Here is a 19370-nt window from a genome sequence, read left to right on the forward strand (position 1 = left end):
CACTCAAATTTATCATTAATTTTATTGCAGAGCTATTTGTTAATTTATATTCTTCAATGAAACTCCTCGTGCAAATATCAATTGAGCTATTTCCGAAGAAGTTGGGTGCAAAGTGTTTAGAATTTTTTTTATTCCTGAACGAGCCGCTCGAGGGCTGTCTTTTAATACTGATAAAGTTCAAGAAATGAATATGTTTGCACAAAAGAATAGAATTAAAAAATGTCCTATTTCATTCTTAGCTATTTAATATTACATTTATGTCGATAACGTGTATATTTTGAAAGAATTTCTCGCATATCTGAATTGAGCCACGAGCTTGCGTCAAAAGGAGATCAGAGAATTAGTCTAAAAACTGTCTCTTTACAGACCTTACTTTTCTTTCCCCGAGACTAGAAGCAGTAAAAGGAGGCCGCGTACCACTCCCATTAAAATATCTCACACATACTTCTGAAACTTCATAGCCCTTTGAATCATCTCTCGTAAGGAGTCTTCCCTCGACAAGTTCGATTACTTCATCTTATTGCCAATACTTTTCTCCGTGGATGGTCGGCGGTGAAATGATGGAGAATGATCGTTCTTTGGATTAGCGCGGCGACTGGTACAGTCTAATAAATGAATGATGACGTCCTGTCGTGTGTCTTGAAGGGAGATCGACTCTCGGCAACCCCTTTTGGCAATTTTCACTGGCGCGAACGACGTAGCCACTTTTCCTTGGTACACACCCCGAATAACGAAGGATTTCGGATGGCTCCTGCCCTCGGAAGTTATAGTTCGTTGTAATTTGAGCCAAGACTCGTCCAAGTAGTTACCGATCGTGATTAAAGCGAAACTCGGCCAAAGACTGGGGGGCGCGCGAACAGCATCAACACCAGCAACGTTGCACCTTTAACAAAAAATAAACCAGCCAGACTTGTGATTATCCTGACGGGACTCAGATAGCGACGTTCTAAAAATCGTGTTGCATCGCAGCGCGAGGGGTGAAACGCCGACGACCGGAAACCGACGAGGAGGAACGGACGTACCACGTCCGTACATAACAGCCGTTCACGATAACGCAAATAACTATGTGCCATTCCATGTGTTTCCTTCGAGTCTTCTCGTAAATATCCGCTTTGCGTAACGATCGCGTTCGAAATGGGAAAACGCTGTCCATGTAATTGTCCACGCAGATCCACCGTTTAGAATAATGCCCGCGTTATGATTTATGAGGGAACCGATGGCTCTTTGCCAATTCTCGCTCCTAACTGTTCACGCGCGCAAGCAACGTTCCCGTAAACTTGCTCGAAATTACCTTTTAAATGTTGTGCGAAAACGTTATTAAACAAGTAGCGTTTTTCGTAATTTCGTTAATATTAAAAATATTCAGGTTTTCAAAAATATGCCCAATTGGGTTATGTAATATATTAACAACTGTGAATAAGAACATTTGAGAATAGATTAAATTTCTTTTCCTTCAATTTCTTAATTAAAACTGTGCTTCGTCCGTACCGTGCTTAAAAAGTCATTATCCGTTCTATGGTAGAGCCATTGGAAGATGTTGCATGGATTATGAGGGTAGGAGAATACCTATATAGGGGTGTGGATGTCATTATACGCTATAACCAGAAGATTTACAAATTTGTACATTACTCTTCGAAAGTATACGGACGCTTACTTAAGTATAATATTATAAATGCTTTCAAAAATATTTAAACTCGCGCTACGTTACTAATAATATTTTGGAATAATTATATATGCTCATCACAGATTACCAATAAGCTTATTACGAATTTACCAGCGAACACTGTTCCACATGGATAGTTTAAATGTATCGTATGATAAAAATTCATTAAGTACTTAAGTCGTTAGCGTACCATAAGTAGTATATAGTAAGCATCACTGGTGAACGATGAAACTACGAAGAGAGTACGGCTAAGTAGTAAGAAAGTAATAACGGAGGGGTACTTGGAGCGTTATACCGACAAAGGGGTTAAATCCGTGCCCATACGCCTCACACTAGTCCGAGCATAAAACCTTCATAAACGCGTTGCACGACGAACAGCCCTTAATCATTTGTTAAAACGATAGAATCTGAGTACGATCAGCCGCCAGTTTATATCTTCGTTCGTAATTAATTATTTCCTTCCGTCCTTCTCTTCAACCCTTGCCGGCGTCGGTAAAAAGAAGAAACGCTCGCACGACCGTAACAACGTGTAACGCGATACACATTCGCGATGAGGGGCGAGGCAACATTTCTCGTGTTGATTTGCATCGCAAACGAGCTGCAAGGATTTTCGTTTCGTTGTGATACAGGAGATTGGGAAAAATTCTGCGCCAGGTCACGGCCAGAGTAATTGCATTCGAAGGTATGCTCGTGAATAAAAGGCAGGAGAAGAGGAAAGAACGTGGACGGAGGGAGACAAAAAATTGTCAGCGAGCAACCACTCCTGTTTTACAATGAATCGGGATGTTATGCAATCTTGCGCGATCGCGTAGCGGTAAATGTTAAAAGGCAATGATGTAATCAGAAATATCGGATCCTCCTGGTACGTTCTGTCGTCTAGTTGAACAGGGTACACCAATTGGAGGTGAATGCACAGTTAGTCGACGTCCATAAATACGCCGCGACGCTGTTCCTTTTACAGTTCGTTCCAAAACAATGCTGCCCAATTCAATTTTATCAGTCGCTGTTGGATATACGGCGCGCGTAATAATTGGCTCTGTTTAGTTTCACCGTATCCTCTCTCACTCTCTCTCCCCCCGTTTCGTTGTCTTCTCTTTTTTTCCCACCCCAATCTCCCTCCATTCACCCTATTCCCTGTACCGGTTCCATTACCAGTCCGAGTCTGCGCGAGGAAATCGAGTCGAACGCATTAATTACTTTCATGATCGACTAAATTGCACGGACTGATGCCGGCGAATTGTATTGTTTTGCTTCAGCAGCCACACCGTTACCGTTGCGCCGGCTACATCGATGCAATTCTCCTTTTAATTTAGCTTCCAATTTCTTTCCCGACTATTTGTTCCACGATTCTTGTTCGGCTGAAAATGTTACTTGCTATCAAGGGGTGGAATAAAAATTCTACGTAAAACGCGTTCATATTTTTCTTCGTTTTTAGTTAGGTTTGTTGTATAATTTAGTGCAGTTGAAGAAAGGAGGATCTTTAAGCTGACTTTTAGGGTACCTTTCCTTAAAATGTTTCGTATAAGTAAAGACTAAAAATGGTGACTTATGGAATGTACACGAATTTAATGCGATTATTGTTCTTTTATCGATTCACTTTTATTTCATAATTTTTGAAACGATATTAGGAGCATTAAATTATTTGAACGATTAAAACGCGAAATTATTGTTTATTAGATCCACTTAGAAATTCGTAAGACTGTAACGTTCCATACAATTTTTTGCTTGCGTCGGCGCGTTATTTTATTTCACATTGTTTTAATCCACAATACGAACGTCATTACACGAACATTGTGCGGGATTATGTAGCCGTATTCATTAAAAGTTTTAGGATTGAAGCGCGGAGCGGATTTGCAAAATTACGGCGTCCCAATAAACAGCAAGAATTAAGTAAGAACGATGAACAGGAGGAATTGCGGCGGCGTGGGTGAATGCCGGGAATTAAGCGACATTTTAATATCAATGGAACATTATTCCCAGCGCGGACACAGTGAATCAGAGAATTTTCGTAACGTGTAAACTGGTTCGGTTTAAATTAATGTAAATTCCTCGGCCGATATCCACGGGATGGAACGCCCGCCGTTGCATCTCGTATTTAATATGTCATTACATAAATTAAATTCATTCCATTAATATTCGAATACGATATACCTCTATCCGGGCCCCCTTTGATCAGACACGCTATTACTGGCCACCGTTCTGTTACTAATTGCTCGTTTTCTGTCTCTCCTGCTTGAAAACCCACCCGTCCACCCCCGTTCGTTAAGTCTACTTGTTGATCTTCCTAATATTCCCTGATTTTTAATGGCTCACTCGCTCGGCTTTGTATCGTTTTTATATGCAAATGTAATTAGTTCTCACGCACGGATGCCCCGGTGATTTCGAGCATTATACCGTAATCCTGTTACGGTAATTCCGATACCATTTAACTTTCACGGGTTTTCAATCGGACGACGCGTTTCGATTTCTTCCTCAAATTAATTCTTTCGTCAATTTGTCCGTGAATTACGCCAGGATTATCGTCCACGATAATTGAACGCTGCCTGTTAAAATTGACATTGACTGGTCGTGCCGGGTAATTCGAAAATGAGCTTTTCATTCTCGATTCTTTAACTGTACGTACCAAATATATTAATTGTTTCGGTAATTGTTCGTATTTTCGCTTTTTTTGTTTAATTCTTTTATCAGCCGTTAGCAATTGCTACTTATCGTTTTTGAGTTGTTATTTATTTTAAGTATTCTGAAAATTTTCGATAGTATTTACGACCGACCATTTCAACATTCGGATGAAACGCGATTCGAACGGTTTCGGTACAATCCGCTATTCATTCTGGTTGTAATAAAAGTAATTGGAAGTTTCCCATATGCACTAACAACACCCCAAACCATTTCCCTGCCTCGACCGAAATCGCGACTAGAAATACCTCTTTTTTTTCTTTGTTCCCGTGTGTCACGTCAATATGAGTTGAAACCATCTGGTCCGTCTAAATTGAACTTCTTTTCCACGCTTCGGATGGCCCAAAAAATCGTCCGCTCGAATTGAAATTAAAAAAGAAACTTGTTGACGAATCGTACGACAATGCAATAATTCTCACAAGCTTCCAAATTCCTTTCACGCTACAAGATTGCATAAAATACACAAAAAGTTACTTTTTTTCTACTTAAAAACATAATTCACACTATAATTCAAATTCTAGCCAAAACATGCTTTCATTCTAGTTTTTCTCTTTTATTATAAGTGGACTGTCTTTTCAAAGATTGTGCAAAGAGCATAGCTGTTATACGCTATTCAGCCATTTTCCGTTAACATAGATGCAGACGAATTTCCGCTGCGGCGTCTCTATTCGAATCGTGGGAAAAGAAGCAACGACGCCCGCGCAATTTGGAATATATCGGCCCAAAGGTTTCCGCGGGTCTGTTGGGCTTCTCTTTATATCCGGGTAACTTGATTCTTGTCTTTAGGATTGGTTTGTATTCCGCGTTTTACATCGCGTCTGAATTTAAAGAAGGGACAACCGGTACGTTTCCCTGCCTTCGTTTCGCCCTCTTCCCCAGTTATCTTCCTTTTGCCGGGGACAGGCACGAGTACAGTGCGCGCGTAATATCATGAAAACGAAAGGAGACAGCCCTTTTGTGCAGTTCGCGGAGGAAACATTGGGAAATAAAAATCTCACAGCGTATGCGAAACGTGTGCCGAATGAAAACGTTGCCTCACCTTGGAACTTTTGATCCATTGATATTCAGATGCTACTCCTGCGAACAGTTATTACGCGTGTAATTGTTGGCCAGGGATCGTCGTTTGAATATTCGCACCTGTGTCGTTGTCCAATTTCAAATACGAAATTCGCGGCTCCAATTATTAGAAATTTACATAGCCGTTATAACGAACTATAATTCGAGAAACAGAGGTAAATTCAAAGGTATTTTTTAATTAATATAGTCAGTTATATCAATTTGTAGATTTGATCCTTTTTAAAAGAAATCGGTGCCTCTGAAGAGGTTAATGGTTCATTAATATCTACGAACGTTATACACCCATGCTTTAATTGCTTTATACCACGTTTGATGAAAGTATAATCTGATCTGAGTGCGTTCATTAGATTTACACGGACGTTTATAGAATTGTGCTTGTTGTTGTCGGAACGTCGGTCGCCATTATCCATCCTCCGGAGCAGACGTCGCTCTCGTGTCGTCCGATTTACGTGCGACTAAAGCAAACGAATCCATCTTCCGTGTGATTTAATAATGCGAGAAGGCACACACAAATTCGATTTCCTCTATCAATACCTGCAGGGCGTAGCGGGGCCGCTTCGGGTATCGCAAATCCTCTTATAAATCTGGTATAATCTTTTTTACACCGACGCGTGCTTCCGCTGTTTCGGATGTAAACTGTCGATTATTCATGGGATTGCGCGATAAATCGGCGGCCCGCTCCGATCCCCGATGAGAGGCTCGAGTTTTTCAAGGGGTCGTTCGCCCGAAGGTGTACGAAAAATGCCCGATCGCTGGCCAATCCTTTTTTTAATTTTTTTTTTTTATTTTTCATCTCTACTAATCGACCTACATAATTTTTGCTCGCCGCGTCGATTTATTCCTGCGTTGGTAACGTCGTTACGCGTCGTTGCATCGATCAGAGGGAAATATTCGCCGAGATTAAAGGTGCTAATGTGCGGGCGCTTCAACAAAATTCTCGTTGAAGATTCACGCGATTTTTCGATCGTCGCAATTTTCAGGGATAAGCGTAATTGCTATTATTTCTTAATCAAACAGCGTGGATTTGTTCCTGTTCTTCGTGCCTTAGCATTCTGAAATTTCGAGAGGGAGAAGATTCTAGCTTTGTTCGAAAAGGTGAAAAATTCAGTTAAAATATTCTGGCAAATGAAAGATTGTTAGATGGAACGTCATAATTAAAGAGGATAGAGTGGCTTCCTTGGGTGCATACGGGCGTCTGGTAATATTAAATGCACACGTCGCACGTCTCGCAACGCAGAATCGTAACGGTGTGTTTGCATTGCAAATTACGGCTGCACGAACCTCGCTAACTTGGTATCCGGTTTCTAAGGCCTAGTATCAGCTGTACAGAATCGATTCCTTCATTAAAATATGTACCTTGTCTACGGGTGGTTACCAAATTTCGTACACAACTATTTTAAGTTCGATGTGGGCTTTGTGGTAATTCTTGGAGCTATTCTAATCGTGCGGCAGTTTCCATTATTAATTATCACGCTATCGAGGTTAAGTACTATTTTCGTACGGTATGTAGAAGTTCTAACAATTTTTGAAGCAGCGAGTAAAATTTGAAACTCGAAGGTTTTCTTATATTCTTGTATTATTATATTCTCGTTTTATTGTGCCATGTTTTCATTATATCTCAAATGTATTTGTATAAATGCTAAAGGACAACGTTTCCTTGGTCTAAAGTTTGTTACACATAATATTATACACGCGGTTTTGTATACTCTAAACAAAGTATATTTAAATTTCCTTCTGTACAATCAGGACGTTGGGATTATATTAGTGTCTTAGAAATTTTATTTTAATTTCTTTGTCGTCGCACGGAAATTAACTCGGAACAGGCGGAAAAAAGAGAGAGAGAGAGAGAGAGAGAGAAGCCGGGCATCGCGGGAGGAAATGAAATAATTCGAGTACGAAGGGGGTACGAAAGTTGGTCGTCGAGGAAAAAGAAAAAAAAGTTGCTCGAGTTTTACCTTTTAACGTTGACGCGTTACTCGTCGGCGGCTTTGTCGTGTAATTTCCTTCCTCGTCCACAAAGACGTAACTGGCATTAAATCCCGTTGCGTCGTATCTGTCGTTGCTTTTAAAGGTCACACGAAAGAACTTTCTGTCACTCTCGACATCGAACTCCTTTTGCTGACCGCAGTGCCTCGAGTACTTCCGGTCCCTGGACATGTAATTGGAAAATTCGACGAAGTCGCTCGCAGACACCGCCTCGCAGCTGTAAAATTAAATGTTATTTATGTACAATAATCTGCAACATTTTCTTTATCGAATTTGTGAAATTATTTTGCATAAATATTCTACAGAAGGTAGCTGTGCATAAAATAATCTGATATATAGATACACGATCAATAATATTTCAAGTAAATTTTAAAGCTGATTTCATAATTTTGGAGGAGTAGAGAGGAATATGGAATATCAATTTTACAATATTTGATCGATGTAATTATGAAATTTTGTTTCAGCGTATCACTGCCAAAATTTTTTGATATCCTTCTATATATATTGGCGTAATCTTTACGAATTGAATGGTAATCTGATGCACTATACTGCGAGGCTATAGCGTTCGATATTACATAGGAGAATTGTTGAGGGGTCAAGCGTGTCGATATCTGCAAACTTGTGCAGAATTACACAGAAGCACGAGCACAATACGGAATCAAAGTTTGCACATTTCTTAGTGCGCCTTATTGCGGAAGTCCTGGTCCCTTGCGTCGTATGCACGCAGGTTTTCAGCTGAGTTTTCTAATAACGTGTATCCGAGGCATGTATATATTTAAAAACACTGTTTACTTTTAATTTTGCGCAGAGCTGTATTGATTAATGAATTTCAAAGTTCCGCTGCTACCACCGGCGCGATATAAAATCATTTTGCAAAGCTCTGTGCATTCGCTGCAGGGTATGCAATAAATATTTGATCGTAAAGTTGTTTGTTGGAAAATATTTATTTTTTCAAAAACTGTAATCGATTCGACAGATCCTTAATTGTAGTTTTTAAATATTCTTTTTATTAGATACTTTGCACAGATGTATTCTCGGTGTTAATAATGTTCGTAAAGGATTTTTGCTTTTTTTTTGCTTTTATATTTGCTTTAATATTTCGAAACAGAAAGAAGTCGATAAGTTTCAAAATGGCACGCGTAAACTATTGAACGTCATCCAAGAATTTTACAGAGCAGTAAAGGCAACTAGGTCGTTCAAGAAGCGATTGAAATATTCGTTCTATTAACGCGTCTAGGTATTCAGAGGAGGTCTATACCTTACCCGCTACTTTCGCCGTTGGATGAATATTTAGAAACCTCATAAAAGTTCATGGCATCGCCTATTTCAACGCGAATGACAAGACTGCCGCGTAACCAAGCTCTCCATTATGTATAAAATACAATTGCGAATGTATTATTCAGAAGTGTCCTAAGTTTGTCGTCTTCCTGGTAAACTCAGATATATATTATATATATATTTTTGGCTTGGTCGTACGTTACGCAATCACTGGTAAATTGATATACATGGACGGTAGCGAACGCCGCGACGCTGTTGAAATATTCACCTTTCGCAGCGCATATCGAGGAGATTCGAATGATTTTTCTCGGCGTCGCCCCGCGCGTGCTCGTAAATTGCTTCCGTAGCTATGCCGCTCGACAATCTCATAAGTAATACAATCTTGGCTATTCTCGCGCATAATTTCAGTACAAATATGTATACACGTGAGTGCAATCTCACCCCCGTTCAAGGGTGTTTTTGGAAATCGGTATATCCTTCGAGTATTCAATTACAGATTGGTAGACATTACTATTTGAAACGCGTGAAATTTTCAAAATTGGAACTTGAGTAATTACTAATATACGTAGTTCATGGATTTATATGTAAGCTTTATTACATAGGACTTCCAACATTATTTTCTAATTATTTTTAAGATGTTGATAGGGACGGAAAATAGATCGTACAAGATCTTTTTTTTTCGAGAAAATTGAGAGTAAAGTTTCGTCAGGTACCTATCGTGCGTTTATCAGGGTGGCAACGATTAGGAAATCGTTGTGTGCAGAATAAGGGTGCAACGGAACCATCGCCACCGCAAACGTCTAATGCTAGAATCGTATTCACGTTCTAGTCGCGATTACCCTAACGCGGCATCGCGACAGTTTCACAAATACTGGCAATTCAAACAACTAGTTGGTGTAATAAGAATGGTGTGGTAGACGAACCGCAACATTGCTGCGAGTCATTACACTGTTTGCAGGTATCAACAGAGTAGCTACAGTCTGTAACAGAAACATACACGTTCGAATTTCAAGTATCCGTAAAAAGATGAGGACTTTAACCCATTTCATGGACATTATTAAATATAATAGTAACTCTGAAAAAATATTTCACAAAAGAAAGATCATTTATTGGATACAAGAATAAAATTCCTTTGAAAGGTATAAAAAATTTCATTTTATTTATCCCAACTGGTTCAGAGAATGCGACAAAAGACTAATACGTTAATAGCGATAGATTCTGTACAATTTTTGGAAACAATTGTTTGTAACATCGTCAGTAGTTTTCAGAATTTTCAGAAACGCGTCGACTTTTGCGAGCGACTGTGCGTGCGATGAAATCCGTTTAACAGACCGTGGTTGTACAGTCAAGTGCAGGCGTACTTGAACCGATTTCATTTCTATCTTACATTTGCGCAAAGTATCAACCCTGCCCCGCTAGCGCCGCCATTTTTCGTCTAAACTCTCCACGCGTCGCACTAAAGTACCCGCTCTCATCTATTTTCCCTCTGTACTCGTATCATATAAAAATCGAAAACCCGACGAGAAGGTAGTTACCATATTTCCCCCTCCCGTGGTACGATCCTCGCGTATTTCACTGGTTAAAAATTGCGAACCCGCCCGCTCCCGAATGTTTCCCGCGCGCCCTTATACCTTCCAGGGTGGCACGCCTCGCGGTCCATAAATATTTCCCTCGGCTTCGAGGGCGTCAACTCGAGGCCCCCGCTTACGTAACCCGTGATTAAAGCTCGGGCACGGGAGGCCGTCAGAAATAACGCTTTATTTCCCGCGCGACGAACGCTCGACGGCGCTAGGCCGCGATGTGCCAAGTTGGAGTTTTTGTTCCCGTCAGACTCGGCCGCGAAAATAACTTTAATGGCAGCAGCGAGGCGCGAAACCTGGTTGCGGTCGGAGGACGACGTCACGTCAGCCGCGGGCCAGCGATTGCTGTCCGTGGAAATATCAGAAATATCGCGGGTCCGCCGTCTGGCTGGAAATATTACGGGCCGGATCCTGTAATTAAAGGCGGAAAAGGGAAAACCGTCCGCGCGCCACGCTCGAATATAATGCCGATCGATAACGACGATTTACGCGGCCGCTCGCATCCGCGGAAGAATGCATCCGTTGCTTGTAAATAATATATAGAGCTCGTAAGAAATATTGATACGCGAGCGATGGGTGCTATTATCGCGAGGGGTTGGGACGGGGCGCAGATATACATCGCTGCACCAGCTACCCTTCCCTCGATGACATAAGTGGCAATTCCCGTGATAGATCATCATTCGATTCTCACGTTCTCGAACATATATTTTCAACTGTTTACCCGTGGCTGGGTTTACGGCCGGAGGAATGTATCTTCGCCGAGCCCCGTTCCTACCCGGAGATAGAAAACGAACGAGCGCATCGGGATTGACGTTCGTGTTGCACTTCGTTTAATTGAACTCTCATTCGAACCGCAATGTTTACGATTGGCGTTTTCGAAAGAGGGAAAAGGGCGACGCGGGGAGAGGCGGGAAAAACCGGGAACGAGGCAGAAATTCGCCCCCTACCCTCGCGGTATACGGAGGCGCTCCGGCTGTAATAACAGATGCAAGTGGTCCCAGCCCCTATCCGGGGATCTAGATATCGGTCGACCTCGAATTATTAAATTCAGGCCGTGTTTCGAAGCAGCGAGAGTCGAATCGATGAAGTCACGAGACCTACTTCGTGCCTCCTCTCGGCGTTTATTGTTCGAAAGTTCGGCAGAAATCGGCAAAACACCGCTAATTAGCAAGGGGGTGAACATTAATGAACGAGCCGGCGTGTTACAGGATGGTTATCGATGGCGATTTAATACGACCCAATTAGGTTATTACGCGACCGGGTTCTTTTTCCCTATCCCGCTAATACTATTTCGGATTCCCCTCGGTTCTGATATCGCATGATGGATTATACGCGACGCCATTTCGCGTCCCTCGCCGGCTAGCGTGGCCGTTAATCAGCTGTGCCTCGCTAATTGGCCACCGTGACGCAGGTACTCCGCGTTCCGATGGGCTTCCGTGCTATCGGTTACCGGGATTCTCCTCGAACTGCGGACTCTTCGTCTCCAATAAGCAGCTTGAAACTTTGTTTGACGCAGTTTGATTTAGTGGAACGTCGAAGTACATCAGGAAACCCAATCGAACTAGTATCGACTCCGCTTCCAGTAGACTTCTAGTTAGCCAAGGATGCGCACTTTGTCTCGCCTTGTCCCGCTGAGTGACGAGTCCGGGGCAGAGAAGGATCGATGCTGGATGGAATACCAGTCGGGGCCCGATAGCCACTTTATCTACCCTGGCCGAACCTCATCCTTCTTTGCACTCATATTGTTCGAGACACTGTCTTCTCTGTACGTGAATTCTATCACTGGCCTTCCTCTAGCGCGGAGCATCCATCTTATTTTTAATTTAACGTGTCTCAAAATATACTTCTTTCATAAAAGATTTATATACGTACTATATTTTAGGATTATATATTAGCTAGGTTCTCACGAAGTAGTTGGACATGGAAGTGTGCAGAATCTATTCGTTAAGTAGTAAAAATACTTTTAATCTGTTCTCTAAGTTTTTGTTCGTCTTCTTTACTCAACGCGAAGGAAGAAATCCTCTTCGTCCTCATTATAGATGTTAATTTTATAGTACAAGATATTACTAACCAGTAAATAGTAGAAGTTGAGATTGATTTTCATTCGCAGCAATATAAGAATTACAGAAAGAGTTAAAAATGTCAAGTAGAATTTAACAACTGTTCGAAAGATGTTAAAAGAGTACTTCTGCCCACCTGGTTTTAATAAATTGTTGCTAGACTTTTTGTGCTCTGAATACAAAACATGTTTTAAAAATTGAATATCTACTTTATGCGAGCATTCTTATCCAAATAGCTACAAGCTGTTTTCTCTGAGTCCATTATGGATAGTAGCAAACTCTTTTCTTCGTATGCTAGGACCCGCGGGGATCCTCTACGTGATGAATAGAATACTAGTACTTAACCTTCCAAATGGTTAACTCCTTTCAGGTTTTTTTTTCTAAACTGGAACAACGTCAAACGTGTTCCCTCGAATGGTTCTCCTTAAATTTAAGTTTCAAGCAAAATATTCTTTTCTGGTTTATAGAACCGGAACGTTTGAATAAGAAATAATACTTTGACGAAAATAGAAAGTTAGACCAGAAAACTGATGCATATTCAACGTTCTTTCGCACAGAGAAAATTACTCTAGTCCTTACTTGAAGTGTAACCTATATATTTATCAAGAATTCAATTTGAATTAAAAAAATTACAGCTTGCACTTAAATAACTCTACGCACACATGCGACGAAAAATATTTCCCGTCAACGAACCAAAGGCAAAAATAAAATTGCGACACCAGAAAGCCATCGATGAAAGGTGAAAATAGGTACGTTAAACTTACGGCATGACACCTTCGACGTCAAAGAAGTGGAAGTGTAAGTGGACCCGTTCGTTCGGCTGGCCATTGAAGAAGTAATGACACTCCGTGTCGCGTGGATACAAGCCTGGATAATTAGGCGAGGCGAACGTGCCGTTCCGTGTCTCGTTGCTATTGTAAACGAAAGCGCAGGGATATTGCGCTTCTTGACGGCCGGTCGTGATGCCAAAGTCTGAAACACACGTCGTGGATAAGCGTAACGTCAACGTTCCTTAACCCTTTGCACTTGGCGCCCTCTAGGACGTCAAGTACCAACAACAGAACACTTCCATTTCAATAGAAAACTTTAAGGAAACATGCATTTCTCAAAAAGTCAGTTATCGCTAATCCATTCTGATGTCTTCTCAGAGGGGGATATTTTCGAGTGCAAAGGATTAAAAGCTGGTTTGGAGTTGGCGATGAACTTGGTGGCTTCCGCCATGCGAGAACGGCCTTCGAGGCCGTGGGCATCGCGCTGCATCTCTCGTCGAGTAAATATGACGTTCCACCCCAGATCGTTGATTAAATCGCACCTACTTGAAGTATTTAATTGCGGGACGAAGGAAGCCGGTAACTTTGAATCGGCCGTGGGATCACCTTTGTTCGAGCTGCCTTTAACGCCGCTCCCTTTCGCGTAATGAAAAGTGGCTCAAAGAATGCTTTGGATAAATGAAATAGCAATTGTTCGACGGACAGTGGTTTAAGGCGGGCCCAGAGAACGGTTAGACTGTCTTTTATTCCGAATTTGATTACTCTGCGGCCGGTTAATGACGGGTAGCGTGATATAAAAGGCGTTGCAGTCGATAGCGGTTGGGTTCTGTTATTGGAATAGTCGGAGATGAGAGTTCTAGCTGTAGAACAAGTGAAGTGGTCAGAATGAAAGAAAGTTTTCGATATTGCAGCTTTTTCCGAGAGTCTCGCGTGATTTTCTGTGGCAAGTATTCAGGACATGTGTTTGTTTTTCGTGGGTGATACGTTTTCCTAGAAATGGGTGTACTTTAATTGCTTGTTAAAAGCAAACGTGTATACGTATAAATTTTAAACGAATAAAAAGGTAACGATACCAATAAACGCGAAATATATTCGGTAACTTCAAATATTTAACATGTCCACGTGTAATACGAATTTTTATTCGTTAGTTTCCACTGTTTATTTTTTTAATTGTTCATCATTATTCCCTCAGTCGTCGTCCATAATAAAATCTATTCGAAGCGACAAATTAATGCGGACGCGACATTTATAAAAATTGAAAAGTATAAACTCGAAATGTACCTCTGCATATATGTAAATTATTTTCATTGCATGAGTAATAGGAGAAAAAAAAGAGAAGTGCACATGCACGTACATTTGTATAAATTTATTATGCTTCGGCACTTTATCTCGTTGCAGGGCTGGAAAATTTGTCACTTTGATTTTTACCACTCGCAGTCGTAATAAAATATCCAAATATTTTGGGAATCCTTATTTAATTGTAGCCGAAGCAAACACTTTCGATGCTTCGAAATATCAGTTAAACAACGAACGGATCATTGAATACCTTCTGAAAATGTTGCGTCTCGTACATTTTTCCCTCGTGAAAATAGATTCATCTAAATAATTCCAGACGAGTTGGCAGGCTCCGCTAATATAACCCCGTGCATACTCTTATTAGCCGTATTTGCTCGTTATTCGATCACCTGGAATGTTTATGATTGCTTGCCAGGCGCATCGGTATCCAGCTGGTGCTGTTTAATAAATATTGACATTCGCTAATGAACAGCCGCGCGTCGAAATATAAAGCATCGCTGTCATAATCGCTATATCGTAACAGAACGGGCATTAGTAAACAGTAGGGGCACAATTGCTCGCGTATTATTAACTAGATGTTCGAAAACCAAACGGGCGGGAGCAACTGCTTCAATTTGTCAATGAATATATCATACATCTCACGTATGATCCCGTGTATCTGGATGCGAGAGCAAACAACCTGAACCGCGACACGTCAATATTTTCTGGTACAAATGCTGGGATATTTAATGTATCGCGGTAAGCATTAATAGACGTTTCAATTGTTAATAGATTAAACAGGACCCCTTTTTCGCGTCGAGTGTCTTCGTTCTTGCTTGTTGGTTTCGATATTTATAATTGAAATGAAAAATGTTTATTCTCGAGTACACTGTTTTCGTAGTAGCTACTTAAATTTTAATCTCCCACGGTTTTCTCCGCGTCCTCGGCAATTTATCCAAGAAAATAATCGTCCCGCGTGATCGTTCGCGCCCAGAAACGGTTTCATCCGACGGAACGATAAAAGTTGGGCGACAGCGCGGCAGTTTAGCGACGCCACTGTTACCGAGTTGCAACTTCTGAACCCCGAACAGGGACCGAAAGCCAAAGTATCCACGGCGAAATGGGTTAATTATAAGATTGGGAGGTCGTCAGGCCTCGTTTGGAATCGTCCGGTGTATGGCCGTGTTGGAGTTCCGCGGCGGAACTTCTGCGTCGAGTTCGCCACGAGTGTTCCACGCCGTTATGTACGCCGGCCAAGTTTCTTCGCGATTGTAAACACAGGGTAATAAGCTCTCGCTCGTGGACCTAGCGCACTTTTGCGTTTAGTTAGCGCCATTTGTTACGTAGCTTGATAAGCTTAGGCTATTTGCGCGTGGATCACTCGCGCACCTCGGGAGTTGAAAAATTTCGAGTATGACTGTGAAGTTCTCAAGTTTCAACCATTATCTTTGGGCGTAAAATCAGCTAACATAATATTGAACGATGATACCCTGAAAAAATTGAGAGAATAAGGGTAGCAAGGCAAGAATGGATGAAACTTTACGTATTCGTGGTTTTCTTAATCGAGATCGATTTTTTATAGTTCTTATTATTAATTTAAACTGTAGTTTTCACTAGTTCCCCCTTAAATATCCTACTTTTTAAAGCTACTATTTTCTCTTCTCAGCCTTAATTTTTCAGAGACCGGATTGTGTCATTTACTTGTCGCTCAGTGCTCTGTTAGGGAGGAAAGAAAGTGACTGCGGGATAAAGTGTTCCGAACGCTTTGAGCGAAGTGGCTTCACTTCAAGTAAAGCCACGCGGAGCCTTTATTCATCTAAAAGTAATTTCTCCGTGCCTGTTAATTTGTATTCAGGATTTTGCGGAAATTTATCGTTGGTTATTTCTGGCGAGATATCTCGTTATTCGGTATCGTTCAACATTTCTGACGAGACGTGTCGTTTAGCACCGGCTGTTGGACTCTTCAAATGAAATGTTTCGGAACTAATTCTATTCGTACGATCTGGCGAAAGTAATAAATGTAACTCTTATTAATTCGTCGAAATTAAATTATTATTTGGTAGAGGATTATCGCTTATGACAATTTTCTTCAGTTTCACAATTAACGTATATATTAATTTAATTGACTGAACTCCACGGTTCCTCTAACCGCTCTACGTCCCGCACGAGATATGTGACACACGCCAGAACGACCGCATTATCTCAACAAAGTCAATATCATGCATGGTAATTGCATAACTATATAATACGATGACTTCCAAATGTATGTACGTATCTCTGCTACGCTCTATATGGATATACACGTACGCGCTACAATGTTATCACAGTTTCGAGTGAAAACGCGCAGCTGCATAATTTAATAACTAATCCAACGAAATGACGGATCATCCTGACTTTATAATTATCGAAGGAGAATGTTTCGACGTGAACGATTTTCACAAAGAGGGACAAATTTTCAGCTGTAAAATATCTTTAATCGCTACAAAATGATTTCCTTTGTCGTGGGTGAGAAGAAAATGTTGAAACAGGTATAGATCGCAATGCATTATTCACACTACCGATAGCTTTTGTGCACGGAAAGCACGGGTTTCGTTTAATCGCTCAGATTAAGCGGTGTACTTCGTGGCTAGTGTTTAAATTAATGACCACTTGGAAATTCGGTTTGCCGTTCGCCTCGGCGGTTAGAAATTCCAACAGTAGTCTTCCAACTGGATAACTGGAATAATGGTTGCCAATTTTGATATCGCTGGTAAACAGAAATTAGTTACAGACAATCGAATCATCGAATCAAATATTTTCAGCGACGAAACTGTTTTTTTTGCGTTATGCGAGCGACAATGTCGGAACTGTTGCGGTACGTCGCTCATTTATCTCAGATGCCATAAAAAGACGTGATCGTGGGAATCTGTAAAAAATGCATTCTCATCGCTGCTGCTTCACCTTCTCTTGCGCCGTTTTTCAAATTTAATCTCGCTGGGGACAAAAGTTTTATTCAAATAAAAAACCTTTAACGAAGAGAAATTCATTAATCAGTCACCGCATGATAATTTGCACGAAAATTATATCTCAAGAGGTTGGCGAAAACGTGAAATATCCGTTTGAATCGTGCACCCCGTGCGCGATACGAATGAAAGGTTTAGCACGTTATCTAACCGTCGCCGGTAAAGAAAGCAGACACCGTAAAATTACCGTAAAATCCCGATTTAATTTCTATCGAATCTGCATAAAAGAGAAAATCGAGCCGCCACGATTTTGTACAGAAGATATTTATTCAATAATAACTTGAATGGCGATAGAAGATCCCGCGATGGACGTATCGCGGAACTTGTTCCGCCTGGTTCAATGGAGCGATTTAAATTGCAACATTTACGTTCATTCGTTTCAACGAACGATACTGATACCGACACCGCGTATTTTGTACGATTTCGCAAAGCACAAATGAACTTTCGCGTTATAATCACGCCAGATTTTCATTCAATTTCTTTTTTATCAAAGTTTTCTGAATAATTTGCGATCCTATTAAATTATACGGTACATTTTGAAGAAGTAATTCTGTCAGAACGAGCGTTGTACTTAATATTTGTATTTGTAAAGAAGGAGAGAAGGAGATAGGAGAAGAATAGAATTTCAATTATTTTTTTGTCAAACGTACGTTTTTCATTCTCGCGCAACTTTATTTTTCTTGGATATTTTTGAAAATAAAGTCGCATAAATTTCCATGCTTCGAAACCGTCGCGATATTTCGCGTGTCTCGTATCATCTTTTAATTTGCACGTATTTATTCAACGGCTTATCGGGCGTGTTTTTCCAGAAAAAAATGCTCCGTTCCGACAAATATTAGCAGAGAAAGCAGCGGCTGTAGTCGCGAAAGTTATAAAAATTTAACTTCGTCCTTGGTTCTCGGTGAGCGAGTGGTACCAGTTATGAGTCGAGTGGACTTTCTTTTGGTACTTGGCTGAGGATTTCATTTAGCAATCGCTTCTTCGTTTCCGACCATTCTCAGTCGCGCGGAACGCGTGCTTTTTGCCCTCTTTCAATTAAAACTATTTATTTCTTTGACCTATATCATTCCCGCGCTTTGTAGCTTGATAAAAGTCATACAACCGTTTATACTTACTTATTCCTAGAACGGATAAGAAACTTTGGGAAACAACAATTCGGTTAAAGAGAAAAGTTCTTTCGTGGAACCTTCCCGTAATTATTTTGCTTCGGTAGAATGTCGCGTGTTTTGCTTCAGAGAAATACACCGTGCACTGCTTTTACGTGAAAAATTTCAATTCCTCTTCATTTTTAGAAACCTGATTCGTTATGAATTTACTTAGTTTTAATTTATTCAATGAAAAGTTGTTTTACACATTTGTTACCGTACAATAAACGAAATAACAACGAACTGTGCAATAAAGTTGGAAAACTAATTGTTGGACAGTAACGACTCGTTATATGATACAGATCTGATTTAATGGATAATTTAAAAAATGAAAAAACAGTATCAGACCTTAATAAAGCATCGATTTATTCTGCCCTTTCGATCAAACAGTCCCAGCTATTCTGTTCGTCTAAATAATTTCTATACACCTATTCTCTTGAATCCATTGCAGATGAATCGCGAGATATCTCGCGTTTTGAATCAGAGATTTTAATCAGGTAAAACTAACAATAAACCACGATGCATGAGAAGTTGCATTGAAAAATGATCATTTAAATACGAATATCTACATTGAGGACGTAAATTCCTTCTGAAAGTGTGCAACCGGAGGATTTATTCAGTTTAATCTCGTGGAACGGCTCGCGAAAACGTGCCTCGACCTCGTTACGTTAACACAAATTTTGTATAACCTTGATACCGTCTTCTTTGGGCGTCCTCTATACACACCCCCTTTACCTCATAATTATTTACGATTCACAGGCACACGGTGGATTCTCCGCAATTAACACGCGAGTAACGCAATAAACGCGAGCTCTTGAAGAAATTTCCTGAACGTCGCGCGGCTCTGGAACCGTTGTT

At 40.8% G+C, this 19370-nt stretch overlaps 1 protein-coding gene across 1 annotated transcript in view; it reads right to left on the reverse strand.

Annotated features, from left to right (window-relative positions):
- Positions 1–376: 376 nt before the first annotated feature.
- Sol1 overlaps positions 377–19370 on the reverse strand; it is a 489750-nt gene continuing 470756 nt past the window's right edge. The window contains exons 11-13 of the mRNA XM_076902781.1: positions 13085–13292; positions 7372–7619; positions 377–883 (exon numbers count right to left, since the gene is read on the reverse strand). Of these exons, the coding sequence (XP_076758896.1) occupies positions 819–883; positions 7372–7619; positions 13085–13292 (521 nt within the window). The 3' untranslated portion in view covers positions 377–818. The remainder of the gene's footprint in view (positions 884–7371; positions 7620–13084; positions 13293–19370) is intronic.

This window comes from Xylocopa sonorina, chromosome 10 (assembly GCF_050948175.1).
Source record: "Xylocopa sonorina isolate GNS202 chromosome 10, iyXylSono1_principal, whole genome shotgun sequence".
In the NCBI taxonomy this organism is placed as follows: Eukaryota; Metazoa; Arthropoda; class Insecta; order Hymenoptera; family Apidae; genus Xylocopa; species Xylocopa sonorina.